The following is a 20,519-nucleotide window of genomic DNA, read 5'->3' as shown; positions in this document are numbered from 1 at the left end:
ATGTGTGCTTAAATATCCCTAAAGCAATGATGGGTCGTCGAGGCCAGCAAGGCCTTCTCTGCTGGCCCAAAAATATCTGTATCGTATAATCAAATTATAATTGGTCCATGAAAATCTATTTAATAATTGTAATTGGCAATCAGCTTTCCCCCTGGTTGCACTGCTTTCAGATGTGTGCTTAAGCATTTGACCAATCACATTTCAGCCAATACTTGTATTCAAGGTCAGAATTTTAGTGGAGGCCTTCTGGATCACTTCTGCAGGCCCTGGGGCACAACATTAGTGTCAATTTGTTTGTATGTTTATCCCATCAGATTTCTAACAGGTTGGAGCTGAGCCTTCTTTAAGGTGTAACGAAACGTCAGTAATTTCACAAACTGAATCTGGCCAGGGAGGTGGTAACAGAATCATGACAGCGAAAAAGTGAAGAAAAAAGTATTCACTGCTTTTGTCGACTTTTTTTTTTAATCCCTAAACTGAATAAAAACGTATGCCAGAAATACAATAATCTCAATAGAAAATAAGATTTTTGTGGTGATTATAATGTGACTATATCCGTAAATAAAGATACAATTGTATAAGGTTATTATTTCCTCATTTATATGTGTTGCAGTTGTAGCTGCAGTGTTTTATAGGCATAACATAATTATTGAGGGTATGATTGATTCAGATGTAGCATTACTGAAGACCTGGGTGTGAAATGCATGGCCCGTTACTGCCTTTTAGGAATGTTCACTTTTTAAAGTATTTTAAATTGTAAAAAAAAACTATTTGTGTTCAATTTAGAGTTGCGATTACTCGCTGAACTACAGAGGAAAGGCCTACACGTGTAATCTTTAGGACCTTTTTTGGCATTAACTTCCCTCCAGTTTGCATTTTGGCAGCAGGAAAGTCCCTTGAGGGAGATATGAAATTGACTACTTGTAGCATCATAAAGAAGCTTTAATGTTTTTCAATTGAACTACATGAAGGTCGCAAACTGCACCCTGTTAAGTCTGCCTGGAAAAATATGATGCTTTTTATGCGCACTGTCATTTTTTTCCTTTCCTCTGGACTTTAAAAGTAGGATGAGTGAGCGATGGGCTTCGTTTCTAGAGCAGGAAAGCAAAACATATTTGGGTGGTTATCGATCGTTTCTTCGAGCTATGAGCTGTGTTTACCAAACACTATTGAGACTCTTGGTTCATTAGTCTTACTTTGAGGAAAAGTTTCAAAATTTGCTTTTTTTTTACACCTCACTTTGTGAAATATGGTTCTTAATAGTTTTTCCTTTTCATCCTGGAGTGCCATGCCTAATTTTGTAGCAAACAATACCCACAACGTTATCAGAATCAAGGCTATTCTATTCTATTTAAAAAAAAAAAAAAAACAGGCATTCCATTTTGCTTTAATTCATCAAAATCACATCAATCCTCAAATATTTTGCCAATATATTCTTTTAAATCAATCAATACATTACCTATCTTTTGGACTAAAAATGACCAAACGTGGTCTCTTACGAAACTGTGCAAATAAATGTTCATTAAACGGGCCATTTACGCTCCTTACAGTATGTAAAACAACAATCATCTTTGCATATTTTCCAACACTTATGGACCAAATAATAATAATAACTAATTTGTTCTAGAATGGAATATTTTTTAATTGTATGTAGAATAATACCATATAATTTGATTTTATTATGGTCTTAATCAATTAAATAGACTGAGTTATAAAATGATAAAACAACAGTACACAGCAGGGGTGAGTAAACATTTTGATTCACATGGGGTTAAAAAATGTGAGAAGGGCTAGGAGTAAAAAAAATATTGATGTGATTGTTTTGCATCTACCAATACAATCCAAATTACGATACTTTCGCTATACATAAGGAAAAAAAAAGATAATATAAGTATATACAAATATTCTCAAATTGCCACGACCCATTCAAAAAAATGTATCTGTTGCGTTTTGGGTTGTGGATTTTAGCTAACCTGCATTGGCTCCCTGTAAGCTTAAGATGTGATTTTAAGGTTCTGTTGGTAGTATGCAAACTCATGCATGGACTTGCTCCCTCATATCTTTCAGATTTAGTTTCCCCCCCATGTCCCGGTCCGGAACCTTCGCTCTGAAAATGTTGGTCTACTAGTGATCCCAAGAGCCAAAGAGAGATCCGCAGGCTCACGAGCGTTCTCCATTCGGGCCCCGGTGCCGTGGAATGCTCTTCCCCCTTAGCATCGATCTGCAACCTCAGTGGAACTGTTTAAATCTAAGCTTAAAACACACTTATATTCTATAGCATATGAATAACTTATATTTTATGTTGACAATATCTGTTTATCATTTATTATTGCAACGTCCATTGCAACCGGGTCATCCTGAAAGGGGGATTACCTCATTTTCCTCATGTTAAAATTTTTGAGTTTTTCCTTGCCCTCATGTAGGTTTTAGATCACGTGTAATAATAGTCCATGGTTTGCAATAATCTGTGGTCTGTGCAGCCCTTTGAGACTCTTTGTGATTAAGGGCTATTCAAATAAACATGACTTGACTTGACTTGGATGAACCCATGTGGGGGATGTAGTAGCTGCAGGCAGAAGTGCTTAAAACAAGGACAGTATTTAGTAACAGAGGCAGGACCAAAGTACCAAACAAACAAGTGGGCACTTAACAACAAAATACCCAAGGAAAAAAACAGAAACAAATACCTGGAATTAGAAAATGGAAGTAGCAAAGTAACAAAGAAACCAGACATAAACAAACGTGAAATAGTGGTGGCCCGCGGGCCGTGGTTTGCCTTTCCCTGATTTACGGTGATGATTAATTCAGACGGCCTGTGCTTCATCTATTCAGCAAGTAATATAGTTTGTGACTTTCTACCTTTGCAAAATGACAGCAATTTTCACATACACCAGGAGTTCATTCCAAATCTTCTGTGTAAAGGCTGTCACATTGATTTCCTTTTCTGTGTTTTTGTTTTTTTTCTGTTTTTTTTTGTGTTTCTTCCCTGCTGTCAGCCTTCCTCTTCTCGCAGCTCTTTGGCACCCCTGACTCCTCTCCCAAACAAATAACATGTAATACCTTCTCGGGATTGTTTCATGTTTACAAAGATTACTGCGTGTTCTCTGCAAATAATCCCACGCCGGCTACATGATTTATAAACAGTCACTTTTGAGAAACGGCAGGGAGGACATTCTGACAGGCCCTGCTTTTTTTGGGGTATGCTTTGCTGCTCCATTCTCCTTGCATTGCTGCTGTTCTGATAAATGCACACACATGTGTACTACCAAATTACTTTTTTTCCGATTAAAGCTTTTCATTTTGCAAAAAGTTGCCCCACTGTGATGTTGTTTAAACATGTTCGGGTTATCTTATTTACAAGGCTCAACGGACCAATAGATGCTTTATTCATCTAATAGGTATACTATTCCTGTGGTTTCTAAATTGAAATAAAGGCACCTTTTATTAAAGCTTTTTTGAATTAAATCTTTTAGATACTTCTTCATCCAGATGAGGGTTTTTAAATGAGTGTGCCGCAGGAAACTGCCCAATTTTATCTTGCATGCATGCCATTGTGTGGTAGCTTTGCTTTCTTGCAGTTATCAATTGAGTAACTTCAACATTTATCCATATCAGTAGGTGGCAGCATATAGCAGGTTTTTATCTTTTTTTATAACACTTATCTGCTCATTAGGTACTACAGGGAAATACATTTAATGACCTGTTTGTTTGACGAAGTGTTGAAAGATTGCGCTGCAATGAAATAAGTCAAATAAATAAAAAATATTTTGCGTGATTTCACTGATTTTATCTTTTTTATTTATTTACTAAAAACTGAAAAATGTTAGGATGAAATAAGATGGAACTATCTATATCCACTGGTTAATACTTTTACTCATTTTGAATATTACGTTTTGTTATTTTTCTGGAAAAAATGGATACGAAATGCAGTAAAATCCAATATGATGGCTAAACAATTTACCAAAACTGTGTTATTGCCTGGCCACAAATGAAAGGAAACATTTATAAATGGCAACATGATAATTTAACCTTTAATTAAAATGAAACTAGTGCTGGTAATATGTAAATATTTTCAACAGACAGTGTGCCTCAAGATTTCTAAAAGAAAAAAATAGGTCAGTGGCACAAATATCCCTCCATCCATTATCTGAACCGCTTATCCTCAGTAGGGTCGCGGGGGTGCTGGAGCCGATCCCAGCCATCTTGAGGCAGTTGGCAGGGGACACCCTGAACTGGTTGCCAGCCAGTCGCAGGGCACGGAGACATAAAACACACTTGCTTGCTCATTCACACCTCGGGACGATTGGAACCGGCCAATTGACCTGACATGCATGTTTTTGGAATGTGGGAGGAAACTGGAGTGCCCAGAGAAAACTTGTTGCAAGCACGGGGAGAACATGCAAACCCCGGACAGGAAGGTTTGATCCCGTGACCTAAAAACTGTGCCACACACACGCTAACCATTGCACTGCCGTGGCTCAAATATATTAATTATAAATATTATAAAACATTTAACCATTCTCTATTTATCCGATTAGTTCAACTTTTCCCTTGAAGTAGTTGGAGAGGAAATCCTACAACAGCATGCGCGACGTTAAAACTCTCGAAAATCCTGGTCCTCACCACTTAGAGCCCTTTCCCTTTTGGAAAATGCAATCAAACTATGTGCACCAAATCCTGCAGACATTCTAGCAGGGCACACGTTTCTTTTGCAGAACTAAAGGATTTAAGCGTGTCACAGAAAACGGTCAGAACTTGAAAATTGCGGTTTAATCTTAAAGAGGTAGATGCGTTGAATTGGCCCGGATTGTTACAATTTGAGATGCATATAAAATTGCTTTTAATTGGAGAGAACCCTCTAATGTAGGGGAAATACATTTGGCTTTGTTATAACATCATGAAAACCTCTAAAATACCATACTGAATTGAATTATAATCCGTTCTCCTTTTTAATTAAAAATTCCTCGATACGTTTCGTACACCGCATCTTTTGTGGAGATGGTTGCACCACGGCTGTAAAGTCAGGATTACAGGTATTTACAGAAGTCTATGCAGCAGGACTTTTCACTAAGTGGCACTATATTATCGGTGCTGCCAACTTTTTCACTCACACACGATTTAGTCACACCTATATGATGGGATTACAGCATTTGCAAACCGCAAATCACAAATATTCAAAAATAGAGAATTACTCTTGTAGTGGGGCCATCAGACTGGATTATTCTCATACCAAGTTTCTCACACGTTTAAATTACTAGTGCAAAGCCCTGATACATGGGTCTAAGCTGTGATTTCAAACTTCTGTTGCTAGCATAGGAAAGTTTGCATGAACGTATCAACTCTTATCTTGCTAATTTTATGGGGCCCTATGCTCCTCAAAATACTGGTCTATTGGTGATTCCAAGATCCAAGAAGAAGTCAGCAGGCTCGAGAGTGTTCTTCATTCAGGCCCTGGTGTTGTTGTATGCTTTGTCTTATGGGATACAATCTGCAACCTGAGTGGATGTCACGGTTGCCATGGTGCCCAATTGACCCCGCCCGTGTGGTGCAGCTTTAGAGATTGACTTTCTGCGTGTATAAAGCTCAGCGCTCTCTTGCTTCAGTGTCAGCCCGTCAAACGGACTTCCGCCCCACAAGACGTGGGTTCTGTCTTGTTTTCCTGACAACGAACTTCTGCCCCACAAGTAGTGGGTTCTGTCCTGTTTTCCTGACAACGAACTTCTGCCCCACAAGATGTGGATTCTGTCCTGTTTTCCTGTGATATCTGCAGTCCGGTATTGTTCCCGTTTATTTTTGTACTGTTTAATTTCGAGTTCCAGTTTTGTTTTCCGAAAATTCTTGTCCTGTTGGCTAATTTCTCCAGTTTTGGTTTCCTTCTAGTTTCTGTTTGTTTTCGTTACCGTGATCCATTATCAAGGTTGTCGGTCTCTGGCGTCCTGTCCTTCCACGCCAGACTGGCTTCCTCACGTGCATGACTCCCCGTTTCCCATAAAGTAAAGAGCTTGTGTGAGAACGTCACGCGATTCGGTCCTGTATCTGTTCTGGTTCTGACAGTGCGGGCTGACCACAAAATGGACCCAGCGAACGCTCACACAAGCGCGGACTGGGGAGAGCTGTCAAGTGAAGTCACCGTCTTTCAGCTGCTGTTCCAGAAAATTGAACAGATCGTGCTGTCTCATTCCCTACCCATTTGGCCCACGGACTCGCCCGCCAAGGCAATTGGTGTCCCTGGAATGGGGTTTTTGGGAAAATTTGGCGCCGATCTGTCTGAGGTCCCCGTCAGCCTCTCTACCGCGCACGTCGGCCTATCCGTTGCGGCCGTCGGCCTGCCTAAATCGCCTGCCTTGCTCGTCTGTCTGCCCGCCGGTCGACCCACCTGACCCGACGCCCGTCGGCCTGCTGAGCACTGTATTTTGTTTTTTTGGGGACTTCTGGAGCCGTCCCTTGAGGGGTGGGGGTGGGTGCATCTGTCATGGTTGCCACGGCGCCCACTTGGCCGCGCTCGTGTGTTGCATTAGCTCAGGAGGTAGAGCGCAGGTCTTGGGATCAAGAGATCGCAGTTCGTATCCCGGCTCCTCCGTGTTACATGTTGAAGTGTCCTTGGGTAAGACACTGAACCCCTAATGCCCCCAATAAGCAGGTTGGCGCCTTGCATGGCTGCATGGCCACTATTGGTGTGAAAGAGTGTGTGTGAATGGGTAAGTGTGAAGCACATTGTAAAGCACTTTGGGAGGTCTTCATTGACTTGAAAAGCGCTATATAAATGCAGACCATTTACCCTTTACCCAATTGGCCCTGCCCGTGTGTGTCACGGTTGCCATGGTGCCCAATTGACCCCGCCAGTGTGGCGCAGCTGCGGCTCGTTTAGAAATGGACTTTCTGTGTATATAAAGCTCAGCCCTCTCTTGCTTCAGTGTCAGCCGATCAAACGAACTTCCGCCCCACAAGACGTGGGTCCTGTCCTGTTTTCCTGACAACGAACTTCTGTCCCACAAGACGTGGGTTTTGTCCTGTTTTCCTGACAACGAACTTCTGCCCCACAAGATGTGGGTTCTGTATTGTTTTCCTGTGATATCTGTAGTCCAGTATTGTTCCCATTTATTTTTGTACTGTTTAATTTAGAGTTCCAGTTTTGGTTCCCGTCTAGTTTATTCTGTTTTCTTTGGTCATTTGACTCCACATTTCCCATAAAATAAAGAGCTTGTGTGAGAACGTCACGCGATTGGGTCATGTGTCTGTTCTGGTTCTGACAGAGGAATCATTTGAATCTAGATTTAAAAAAACTTTATGTTCCATAGCAGGGGTGCCCACACTTTATCTGCATGTGAGGTACTTATTAAAATGATCTACATACTATGAAAATGCTACACATTTCTCTTGATAAATATAGCCTAATGACTATTGTTTATTTGTACCATATATGTTGATGTATCTTACATTATACAAACTTCCTCTGATGACTTGCACTGAATGCATGAGTAGACTGGGCAGTAGCTGCTAATAGCCAGCCTCAAGCACAGTTCCAAATGGCCATCAGTCATAGTGGAACGGTATTTGGACTTAATAATCTTTATGCCGGAAAAGTATGACTCAAATACTTAGTGGAGCCAAATAATGCAGTAAATTAGGTAGCATATTTTCTCATGTTGGGGTACTCGACCTGTGTTGGGCATGTTACTTTAAAAAGGTAATTTCGTTAAGTGCATATTTACTGACTACTTTTTCAAAAAGCTGACTTATTAACTGAATTACTATACAGTAAAAGTAACTGGTTACCACGGGGAATAGACTATTACCTCTATTTTAAAGACCGTTAACGTTCTGCAACCAAAGTAACCCACAGCCTTTGACCATCAATAACGGTAACGGCATTGCAACGGCGATTTTTTTTTTGTTAGAATAGCCTGTTAGTGAAAAAATAACACTGTTATGTAACGTTGTTATTAATTACGATGTCGTGTATAACAGACTTACTTGAGTAAGTCACAGGACTGACAATGAGCCCTGGAGTTCCGATCAATGTCAGCTTGTTGTCTCAAATTATAATCTTCCACTCCGGAATTTTTTTTTTTTGTTATGCAGTGAATCAACCTCAGCATCATACAAAGGCTATCACATAAATGTGGCAACTGGCCAAAGTGAAACCAAGTGTTTTTTAAAACTTAATCAGTTCTCAATCTTGTCTGTGTAGCGCTTAAAAGGAATTAATTGGAAGCTAACCAGGCAACTCCATAGCATATCTAGTCATTGCTCAGTAACTGGAACGTTCTTGGGGGGATGTATCAACCTGTGTGGTGCTCATTTTTTAGAAATAGTCAGATGTCCTGAATGTCAATCCATTGCGGCCGCAGAGTGGCCATATTTTTCTTAAGAGTAGTTTTGACAGCGTGACAATCACTTAATAAACCTTCATTCAAACCTAACGAACGTATAATTCTTCACTGCCTCACGATCTACCCACACTGTCATCAAGATTGACTTTGATCAAATGGTAGATCGCGTTCGATGTTCCGGGCACTCCTGTTCTATAGCTTATGAAGAATGTTGACCTCAAACTTTAGTTTTGTTGTTCTTCAGGGAGAAAGACAAGCCTGGATGTAGCATTGCACATGCGTTTGGAGCCGTCATACCAACACCTTGACCTGAGGCTTGCCCTTATCCAGAACCGGCTCAATCGATCAAGATTTTGAGACAGGAAGCTCTAAAATGGACTTAATGCATTCTGTTATTACCTATATTTAATCTGATGCCCTTACAGCCTGGTTGTCCTGCTTAATGTATCTTCTGCTGAGGTTTTTTTCCGTTTCTCTTTTCTCTCATGCAGAAAGTCATCATGGAGAAGTCGTCTTACCGTACTGCGTTATCCATGCGGGACACAGTGAGGTAGGCGGCCAGGTTTGCCGTGTAGGATGAGCAAACGATGAGGGTGAAGAGCCACCAACTGCCCATCACGATGCGCAGAGCCACTGATCCCAAGATAGAGTCGCTGCCTGATGGTAGACACATTTAATTTTTTCAAACCAACGGTTGTTTTTGTTACAATATTTTTCCATACACCACATATTTCAAAATGAAAGGCTTTAAGGCGACATTCAGCCCCATGAGATGACCTGAGTTCATAATTGTATCATACACCAGGAATCTCTGGGTATTTATTTCACTGCATGTTGTTCCTCCTTAAAGAAAGTTGTTATGTTTATGAGCTTAAATCTTTGAATAAAACACAAAATAAGAGAGACAAAATGAGACCAATATTTTCTCATGAGGAGATGCTTCACAGTCAAAGCCTGATTCACATCTAACCAGAACGGCAACAGCTTCCCGATTTTGTTGCAAATAGTTGAGTCACAGGGTTGATGAGGAAGGAGAGTTTAACATAGACAGAGGACACCATAAAACATCAAACAGACAATCGTAAAACAAGAAACAAAAAACAGAACAGAGACAAATAAGCATGACAATGCAGCAGTTTCTTTTTTCAGGTGAATGGTTGAGTAGTTCACAAGGTGATACAACTCTTTGAAGCAAAGAAAGCATTTTACTCAACTGTTGGAACCCTATATAATTAAAACGATTCTAATTATAATTCTAATTTTAATTATAATATTGTAGTTAATGAATAATACATGTATTTGCAATTATCCAAAAAAAATGTTGTTTTCGACTTATAGAGTTTCAATTGTCTTTATAGTATTTTGATGAAGTTATATGTAATAGAATAATGCAGGGGAGTAAATGATAGGAAAATGTTTTTATAATTTTCTTATTGTAGAAATATTAGCCCACTTTTGCTACAAAATAAACTTTGGTCCATATCCAGCTACGGCGTCCCGTCTGGACAAACACACTATTGATTAAATACAACCATCCCAAATATAGTGGTTTCCCACGAGTTGTAGCTCCTGGTCATCCGTTTTATAGGTAATGGGTCATGCAGGCTCAGTAGGGATGGCTTAAGAGAGTTGTCAACCTAGCCATAGCAGTGCCAGACATGCAACCATGCTACTGCCTTATGTCCTCACGGTGCCTCATTCGCTTCCTGGTTTTGTTAACAATCCACGGAGCATGCGCTGGTGATCACCATTTCTTTGCTCTCCTCTGAATTTCTTTAGAGCCCTATTTGGATGATACATTTCGGTTTAACGTACCAAGTAGCTGAAATACTTGCTCAGCTGTAGCTGTGCTCTGCAGTTTGTTTTTGGGGTGAACACATTGACTTGTGCGCTGTTTGACTGGCAGCATACACCTGCCTATAACAGTCACATACATACAGTCACACCCACCTAACATCCAAACCCTCTCTAACCTGCCCATTTGAGAGCATTTGCTGTCGGCTGTCTGCTCTGAACACAATGCACGATATGTTGAAGTCAATGACTATAAAGACAATTCCATTCAAATTCCGCAAAGCAGTGTACAAGCGATAGCTAAAGCACAAAGTAGCGAGTAGTCTCTGTTCCTCAAAGTGTGTTCCAAAAAGTAGAGATTTCATTAGTTATGTTTTTTTTTAAATCTTATTTTATCTTTTTAACTTTTTCCTTTGATGTCCTTGGAGCTTTTCAAAGCAGTCCAGTTGATAACGTTCATTTTGCGCATTTCATTTCTGACTCCCCATCTCTCGCGCTCAGCAGGAAATAAAAAAGAAAAGCGTATCAAGTGTATGTACCGAGGGAGAAATGTCAGGATGAATTCGAGTTTTTGAAAGTAAAAAAAAATATAGAAGCTGTAGAAATGTCACAAGGAAGTGCAAAATGATGTGATGAGAACACGTTTGTCCGGAGTACGGAAGTGGACGAATGTCTTGTCGCTTGAGCATCCGTCAGTTTTATTATACACTGCGTCGAGTGATCTTTAAAGGTCATCGAATGTGAAATGTGCATCGTGAAAGTCAAGTAGCTCTAGCGAGGCGCTCGGTCTTCTTCCAAATAAACTTATTCTGAAAGTTTGATATCGGGAGTGAATATCTAATTGCGCCTGCCCTCTTGCCGATCGTTCTGATTTACAAGTGCTCTATTAAAGGGGAAATATTATTTTACTGTTTAGTGGGTTTTAATGTTTACATACAAATCCTTGGAAGTTCCAGCGTGTGCATCAAGTGTGAAATTAAAAGAGTTTATGAAGTATCCATGCATCACTCAAATGGTGTCGTGTATCAAAAACAGTCTCCCAAAGAAGTCATTACTATTCAATAGCTGTACTTTTAGTTCCTTTGTTTTTCTTAATATTATCATATGCTGCCTTGGATAAAAACTAAATTGGCATGGTTACAAAGTTTTATATTAGACTTTCTGTGATTAAGGGGTGTACAAATAAACATGACTTGACTTGACTAGATGTGCTCACAAAGATGTGTCGTAATAATATATTTCTATTAATAAAAATGTACCTGTAAAAACACAAAAAAAATGTCACAAAAGGAGTACAATTATCTTGTTTTGCTGGAAGTTGATAAGATGAAAAATAGTTTTTACTTTTAAACTTTATTTTTTGTATGTTAAAGGGGCAATGCGTATTATTTGACCAGTAGACGTCAATGCTTTGTGTAGTGCAACCAAAAACCAGTGCTAAAAAGCACAAGGAGGAATAAAAAACTACAAAGACTCAAAGTGACCAAATCGCACAATGTTTCTTCTTTTTTTTGGCCTGCCTTTCACAAGATTTTTGTTTTTTTTCTGAGTACCCATAGCACTAAGATGAGGGACAATTATGTCAGCTCTCTCTTGGTGAGGCTCGTGTTCTATGAAATGTATTGTTGCTTATTGATCAAATTAATATTGTTCTTTTCAGTGAAGTATATTTTTACCGCTATGAGGCGCCAAATAATGTACCTTTTTAGATTTAATAGTTGTTTGCAGTAAAATGAAATGTGCTTTATATTTAAAAGACATCAGCCATATCAGATTAATCGGCCCAATACCAGTATAATTATCTTATTTACTAAAAAAGAAATATAAGAATATAGTATATCAAGAAAAATTTCAATAAAGCAAAATTGTATGGCGGTGGAAAAAAAATAGATTTTGCAGTGTCATAGTACAAAAACATAATTACCCAAAACTGTACAATTGACTGTACTGTATTTAGCTGTTTAATATATTACGTGGTTGTCATGAGTTGCCCATTGCCCTCACCTGTGCCCACTCGTGCTCCAGCTGCTGCTCGTTTCCTGAGTGGTTCCCCTCCTATTTAAACTCTTATTCACTCCTTGTCAGTCCATCAGCGAACCTCCGCACATGCAAGGCAAGCACTTTTTGACTCTGGCTCCTGTCCGTCCCGTCCTTTTCCTGCATTCTACTCGTCTGCCCCTGGCCACCCGATCGTCTCCGACCTGACTTGATTCCTTCCTCCGACCACGCTCCAATCTCCTCACCCGGCTGCTCGACTTGTTTCCACCCTCCGACCACGCTCCGATCTCATGGGCTTCCTGCTTCTCCTGCACAGCGATCGCCGAATCGCTGGCGTTTGTTTTCCCTCGTCTGACTTCTCTGCTTCCGCAATAAAGCTTGGTGTGAAACATTATGCGTTTGGGTCTACCACCTGCTCCGTCTCTGACAGTGGTAATTTAAGTGCATATTTATTATGATCAAAGAATATTTAGTAATTATTTTGCTAATTGTGTGACAATAAATCCATTCTTTTAATACAATAAAGACAAAAATGCAATTGTCTATAACAGTGTTTCTCAACTGGTGTGTTGCAGGCCTTTCCCTTGGCAAAATGATGCCAAAATGATGCCAATAAAACTCCATAACAGATGATGGCGATATTTCCCTGCAAATACTAGTTCATGTCCACAAATTCACAATGCATAAAAATAACGATAACGTTTCTTGACACATATTGAGCATGGCAAGACATGGTACAGAGGAAAATATACGAGCTATAGATTTTAATATCTTGAAGACAAAGACACGGAAGTCAAGCGTTTTGGATTTCATAATAAATGTAACTATGGAGCATTATAGGGAACATTCCTTTTTTAATGTCAATTTATTCAAATAAACCAATCATTTAAATAAGTAAATTTGAGAAGAGAATTGCACCTTGTTATTATGGTGGAACAGTGGGTCCTGAAGTCAAACCAGTTGAGAACCACTATTATAAATATTCTGATGATGTTATTATCATAGTCACTGTATGAGTAGTCAATAACATTAATCATAATATCTAATCAATTCATAGTTGGGAAAAAAGTTAGAACGACACAGATTGGATGGATCATTTAAACTCCAAAAAGCTTAGTTGGCGAAACAGACGGACTAAGTGGGCCATTAAGCGCCCCAGGCCATACTTTACCTACTAATTGCAGTGGAATCTGCCTTAATTCCCGATTCAACATTCCTGTGTCTCCCTGAGGACTCAAATTTGTGTTTTCAGAGATGGTCTGTGTTGCAAAATGCAACCAAATGTTGACGCATTGTTCACAAATGACGGTTGCAGCAGCCGAGTTCACGCTCTCCAAGTCGCAACACATCAGTGCCGAGATCCATATCAAAGCGACCCCTGTCTTCCCTAAAAACAAACTGTCTGCTTGACTAAAACTTGGACTGGCAGCACTGGAAGTCAAATAAATAACAAACGGGGGAAAAAAATCACATTGTTTTTGTGTGACTGCGCTCAATGATGGATGCTGTTCATTTCCCAAATAGCGAGTTTTTATACAAAACGGGACGCCGTAGCTGGATATGGACCAGCTGTGAAGACGGGCTGACGTCCTTGAAGAGGATACCTTAGAAAAAAAATGCAAGGCTGTGCACTTGTTCTGAAGACAGATGGTTCACTGAATGCTCTAAATTGCATGTATTCTAATTGATGTTTACATTACTCACCTTTTCTGCTCTGTTTTAATCACCTAAAGTGTTTGCCGCTTCCGCCCAATCTAATATGTCAATGGTTTGTTTGAAAATGCCACGGATGATACACTGGCTCTGAATCGACGTTTCAAGCCAAATATTGGCAGTTGGGTCTATTCTAATATTGCGTTGACGCCGTAATGCGCGAGTTACAAGTGATCAGTTCCGTATGAAACTTTTGCTTTTTGTAATTAAAGTCTCAAAGTGGGATCATTTTGATTCCTGGGGGCAGCATTCACTTTGAGTTTATGCTACATTGGCTTGTAATCAGGATAGTAGTCTTTGGCACCTACACCTTTTATGCATGAACACAATTTGTTGTGGTTGTTGTTTCTGTTTTGGTCGGAAAGCAAGTAATGCTTTTACCCAAGAAAGCCTGACTTGATACTTTGGAGTATCTAAGAGAGGAATGATATCTAAAAGTCATGAAACGATACTTATACATAAAACAAACTGCTTTGCAAACGTTAACCAAGCAAATAAATATATGTAGGCAATTGCCGTAATTTTCACACTAAAATGTGCACTACATTATAAGGTGCACCCCCAAATACTAGAGAAAATATTTTACTTTTAACTTTTCAAAGACATGTAAAATGATGCACCCCACCTTTAAGGTAAGACAAAAAATGTTATTTTTTCTATGCTACAGTTTATAAACTGCTTTCTTGCTCTGCCAATTAAATGATGAATAGATATAGGATCGTTTATTTGTAAATCTGCCTGTGCCTCACCAGATATGAACCTCACCGCACTAATATAAGTGTGTATGGTTTGTTCTTTGTTTCCTCTTCAGTTTGAATAAATACTTCAATACTGTGTACAAACACAACTTCAAAATGTAAGTGACCTCACCTTGTTGCACAAATGCTCCGTAGACCAACCAGATGGCGCTCTGCAGCGATGTGGAGGGAGATGCTTGCGGGTGACCGCCCGCATTGTTCCGGCAGTGCACGGACTGAACACGCCGCAGCAGAAAGATCATGATACCCACCACCGGGATGGCGGCGGCGATACAAGCCCATACGGCCAAATCGAATGGAGCCAGCAGGGAGAAAATGTTGATTTTTTCCTCCGATTTGTGCATCAGGATGCCCACCGAGTAGTCCAGGTAGCGCTTGCTGAAGTCCACTACGCGCTCACGCTCAGGCGTGATGGTGATGGCTGACACTGCCAGGTCTGCCCTCTGAGTAAAAACATCAGTAGGAAAGGTACCAAATTTAGTATTATTACAATTTCAATATTTTTATTCATTTCCAGACTATAAGGCACACTTAAAAACCCCCGAATTGTCTAGAAATGTGAAACAGTACCTCATAACTCATTGGGCCTTATTTACCACAAAAAACGGTGAATAAGATTGGAAAAGAGTAGAGTAAATGCAGGTGTGCGTTACTACACGTGGTTTAATGATATACTATCATATTTGAGCTGACTGATCAATTAAAATAATCGCTGACCGTGAACAGACATGGTGGTGTTAGCTCAGAGACTTTACCATTAGATAAGTGTTTCTCAACTTGGGTCAGATTTAAAAGTTGGTTGCGAGCATTTGCTTTGGCAAAATAATGCTAAAAATAAGAAAAAACAAAGGGTCAATTACTAATCTTTTCTTCTTGTTTAGTCAGCAGGTGCGAATGAGAGGGACAACATCTCATTTTATTGTGATTTTGTTGGTTTTATTTGTTTTGTCCGCCCATAATAATAGGGTACAAAGAAGGTTGTTAATGAGGACAAGAAACAGTGATAAGAGCGATCGTGTTGGAGAAAAAAAATGATTGTGAGAGAGGAGTTTTTGCCTTTTTTTTCCCTCACGCTGAGGTTTCGAGTTTTTCCTTGCCCCCATGTTGGTTTAAGATCAGGCCATGGTGTAATTGTAATCCTGTGCAGTCCTTCGAGACATTTTTATGATTAAGGGCTACACAAATAAATGTAACTTGACTTGACTTGAAGATCTACTCGAAGGTGAAGTAAATTATTTAAAGATGTTTTAGCTATTTACCGCTATGATTATCTTTATTAACTACATTATTAAATAAATATAGATGTTTAGGTACATTGTTAATAATGTTTTGAATTTCTTTTAGTATGTGGCTAATTTTAGGAAGTCGCTTTTATGCGATTTGGGCTTATACGGAAGCATGTACTGTTTTTGTTTCACTGGTCATTTTGTTTTGTTTATTTAAAAAGGTGAGTATGTTCTTCTGTCATGTACTTAAACTGCATAATTATTTAATTTAATTCATTTGAGAAGTGTATTACTGATTTGGATTTGGGTCACAGCTTGTCATTAAGGTGGAGTGGTAGGTCCTGAAGTCAGACCAGTTGAGAACCACCACAGTAGACCACCAATGATAGGGATGGCATTTGAAAAGGCATTTTATTTTATTCAGTTATGACACTATTTTTATTTAAAAGAAGGGGAAAAAAACAAAATCCATCCAGATATATATAATTAAACGCCCTTTGAGAAATAAATCATACTTTTTCTTACATATAACATTATACTCTTACACATGTGCGACTGTAATTTAACCAGATGTGTCTTTCTACTTCTCGGAACAAAGGCAGCTCTTACAGAAAAGTAACCTGTAATTCCTAACGATGTTTTTTTTTTTTTTTTTTTTTTTTTTTACGTTTGCTTTCAAGTACTTTGATTGCTCATAAAAATAGAGGAAAATGTTTCCTCATCCAAATGTTGTTGATCTTATCGTGGACAATGGTTGCCTGTGACACAATAAGCACACTCACTTTGCCAATGAGTTCTCCAATCATTCCATTCCAGGAACCGTTAGGGAGCGAAGAGCCGTACTTTGAATCTGCGACTTGGTAGATGTCATACTTGAAGCCCAACATCTTGGCCAGGGAGTCCAGGACGTCGATGGAGAAACCTTTGTATCTTTTGGGCTGGCCCAGGATGTTCTCAGCAACCATCACGAATGGTTCTTCCTGTTGGTGTCAGAGAGTATCCACATTGTTAGCTTCAACAGTAACCTTTGATACAGTTCAAGAAATATAAAAAAACAGTAATCGTGTTGAATGGCGATTAGAACCCCAGAAAAAAGTGAAAATCTGCGTAGAAGCGTCGCACCTTCATAAAAACCCCATAGAGTCAAACTACCTCGAGATAACGTAATTACCCACTAAGAGTATACGACTGTAACAGAATAACTACTAAAGCTCTACAAATAAAAACACATAATTGCAGTTGAATGAATGGTCTTTATTGCCATTATACAAAAGTACAACAAAATAAGAGGGCTTTGCCTTTTAGTGGAGGAAAGTGATTTAGAGAGCGGCTTGTTATCTGCATGCTGGCATCGGGTATTCTCGAGTTGTCAACCGTTCCGAATGTAGTGGTTTCCTAGGGTTTGAAATTCTAGGTCATCTGTTTCATGGATACAATATCTAGCAAAGGTGAGATACAGACTCTGCATTGGTGGGTTAAGAGACTGAATTACTGAGTCGTAGCAGTAGGCCAGACATTTAGCCTCGCTCTTGCCTATTGCCTCTTCCAAACCCAAATACAATGCACAGACCACTGGCTGGTGATCACAATTTCTTTGTGCTCTTTTGACTTTCTTAGAGTCCGATTTAATGGATGCGTTTCATTTTAATGTAACAAGTCGCCAAAGATACTAGCTGGCGCCTAGCCCCTCTGTTTGACTGACAGCATACACCAGCCTACCACAGTTGCACACGGACAGTCACGCCAACCCAAAACACAAAGCCCTTCCTAACCTGTCCCCTTTAGAGCATTGGATGTGTGCTGTCTGCTCAGAACACCATGGACGATACGTTGATATTAATAATAGTATAGACAAATTAAATTCAAAATCGGCAAAACAGTGAGCCAGCGATAACTGAAGCGCAAAGTAGCGAGGGGTCTCTTTTCATCAAGTTTTACATCAAAGAAAAAAAAATATTCATCTCCCGCTGGCAAAAAATATTTAGTTAAATACTCCTTACTATTAATGGTTTATGTGCTGTACAGTAAACACTCAGTTCACCTTTAATTGTATCCCTGCATTGTGGATTTTTATCATGGATTGTATCCTGCATTCTGGTTGGCAAAACGGTCTCTAAAAGAGTAGGTATTGGTAAAAAAAAAAATATATATATATATATATATATATATATTGTCACGAGGCGGAGTGGAGTGGAAGGAGTGATCGGACCAGAACGGAGGCAGGAGGCAGGCAGCGGAGTCGGCCCGGCAGGCAGCGGAGTCGGAGTCGGCCCGGCAGGCAGCAGAGTCGGAGTTGGCCCGGCAGGCAGCGGAGTCGGCCCGGCAGGCAGCGGAGTCGGAGTCGGACTGGCACGCAGGGGAGACTGAATAGCAGGCAATCGGCACGGGAGTCGGGCAGGCAGGCATGAGAGTCGAACAGGCAGGCGTCAATTCCTCCCGGGACCCCATTCGAGGCACAGCAATGGCCACGACGGGCGGGGCCGTGGTTCGAACGGGCAGGGAGTCGAAGTCGGACTCAGTGGGCGCTTGCCAAGCTGCGTTCTCCAGGTCTCCCCAAATCGCGCTGGGATCGTTCGCTGAGTTCTTGTCGTGGCTGGCTCATTCTGTCACGTGGCGTGGTGGAGTGGAAGGGGTGACCGGACCAGAACGGAGGCAGGAGGCAGGAAGGGAGAACTCATATGCGTTGACGATCATAAGTTTTATTTAACAAAATAAAAGTCGCCCAATACTCCGGGACCAAAACAGAACAATACAGAGTTCCTCCGGCACGAACTCAACAGGACAAGGCATAACAGACGGAAAATGTTTAAACCTAAAACAGGACAAGGCATAACAGACCTGGGATTGTGTAATGAGCCAGCGCCCGCCAAACCCAAAATCCAGCCTTAAATAGCAGACCAGCAATCAGCTGATCTGCTGCAGCTGAGTTCGGGGGCGCGGCAGACTGGTAGCCATGGCGACCGTGACAGATATATATATATATATATATATATATATATATATATATATATATATATATATATATATATCTCATCTCATCTATATATATATATATACATGTATACAGTGTGTGTCCTTCCTCATAAGCTCAATAAATAGATTTGCGTATTTTCTCCAAACATATGCATCTTTTTTGGGTCGAAAATGTCTCTCAACATTTTAGGTTGGCAACCCCTTTTAATTACTTTCTATGTCAATCCCTGGTTTTTAGTCATTTCACCTGAAGTAAGTAAAAGTCAATTACACAAATGTGGGTGGATCCGAGTGAGTACCAGCACAGGCTGAAACAAAGTTTATTAGCGCTGATTTATTCATTGATGGGGGACCGCATTGCAAACTGGGCAGCAGAGACTAGGACACGCTCGGTCATTAGAAATAATGTAGAGACTCTCTGAGGCACTCTTGGTTGGTAAGACAGTCTTTTTTGCTAATATTGACTTATAACACATGCTGCCATGGTAACAGAAGAGGATCATCAAAGGGAAATAGCTCTTCTCCAAATTTGCACCAGCCCCGTCCTGTTCTCCTTCTTTACGTTGTGCCAGAGATGAACTACCGTAATCTCTGGACGGTAATGTGCACCCAAAAAAGGCCATAAATTTGAACATGTGCCTTTTAATGCCAACCATATTTGTGCGATTATCAAATGGTCGATAAATTGCTGACACAAGTGCATCATAATGATGTAACGGGGATCAAACCTCGTAGGTTTTAGTACTAAATCGTAACCACCAGGCCGTTTGGGACATGGATTGTTGATCACGATTGCGTAACATTGAAGGCCTCGGGAATCAAACCCAGATCGCCCAATGCTATCTACCAGACCAGTGTTCTCAACTGGTGGGTCGGGGCCCAAAAGTGGGTGGCCGACCAGTTTACATTGGGTTCCAGGCCTTCTTCTTTGCAAAAATAATGCTAAAAAGGGTCAATTACACTCCTTAACATTAGACAGCGATAATGTCCTGCTCAATCATTTCTCTCTGTTCAGTCAATCGGCGCTGTCGGAATTATGTTCAAGAGGGACAACATCTAATTTTATCATTATTATTATTATTTTTTTAATGATTAGCAATAAAAAACAACAACAACAAGGATCGAGTGGAAGAAGGAAATAATTGTCCATCCATCCATCCATTACCTGCACCGCTTATCCTCAGTAGGGTCGCGGGGGTGCTGGAGCCCATCCCAGCTATCTTCAGGCAGTGGGTAGGGGAAACCCTGAACTAGTTGCCAGCCAGTCACAGGGCACACAGAGACAGACAATACACTCGCTCAGTCACACCTAGGGACAATTTGGACCGGCCAATTAACCTGACATGCATGTTTTTGGAACGTGGCAGGAAACCGGAGTGCCCGGAGGAAACCTACGAAAGCACGGGGAGAACATGCAATCTCCGCACAGGAGGTTCCATCTCATGAGCTCAGAACTGTGCCACACACGCGCTAACCACTGTGCCGCCGTGCTGCCCGGAAATAATTGTGAAATATGAAAATTATGTTTGAGTGTCTGCCATTGAAGTGCTACTGGAGGGTATTGTAGATGGTTTAAATTTTATAATTTCATATTTTAGGTCTTTGCCAGGAGATTAATCTTTATTATCTACATAATTAAATACTTATGGAGGTTAAGGTACATATTTAATAAATATTTTTGGTAGACATTACTTTAAGTATGTGGCTATTTTAAGCTGTTTTAG

The 20,519-nt window shown here is 40.2% G+C and overlaps 1 protein-coding gene across 5 annotated transcripts in view; it reads right to left on the bottom strand.

Annotated features, from left to right (window-relative positions):
- The window catches only part of LOC148353766 (glutamate receptor ionotropic, delta-1-like), a 486,866-nt gene that overhangs the window by 22,902 nt on the left and 443,445 nt on the right, over nt 1–20,519 (bottom strand). For all 5 annotated transcript variants that reach the window (XM_088351343.1, XM_088351345.1, XM_088351344.1 and 2 more), the window contains 3 exons: nt 16,605–16,802; nt 14,709–15,039; nt 8,852–8,990 (listed from right to left, as the gene is read on the bottom strand). In XM_088351343.1, coding sequence (XP_088207469.1) covers nt 8,852–8,990; nt 14,709–15,039; nt 16,605–16,802 — 668 coding nt within the window. The remainder of the gene's footprint in view (nt 1–8,851; nt 8,991–14,708; nt 15,040–16,604; nt 16,803–20,519) is intronic.

This window comes from Urocampus carinirostris, chromosome 13 (genome assembly GCF_059441175.1).
Source record: "Urocampus carinirostris isolate Australia breed hairy pipefish chromosome 13, RoL_Ucar_1.0, whole genome shotgun sequence".
NCBI classification, from domain to species: Eukaryota; Metazoa; Chordata; class Actinopteri; order Syngnathiformes; family Syngnathidae; genus Urocampus; species Urocampus carinirostris.
This window is presented reverse-complemented; position numbering and strand designations above follow the sequence as displayed.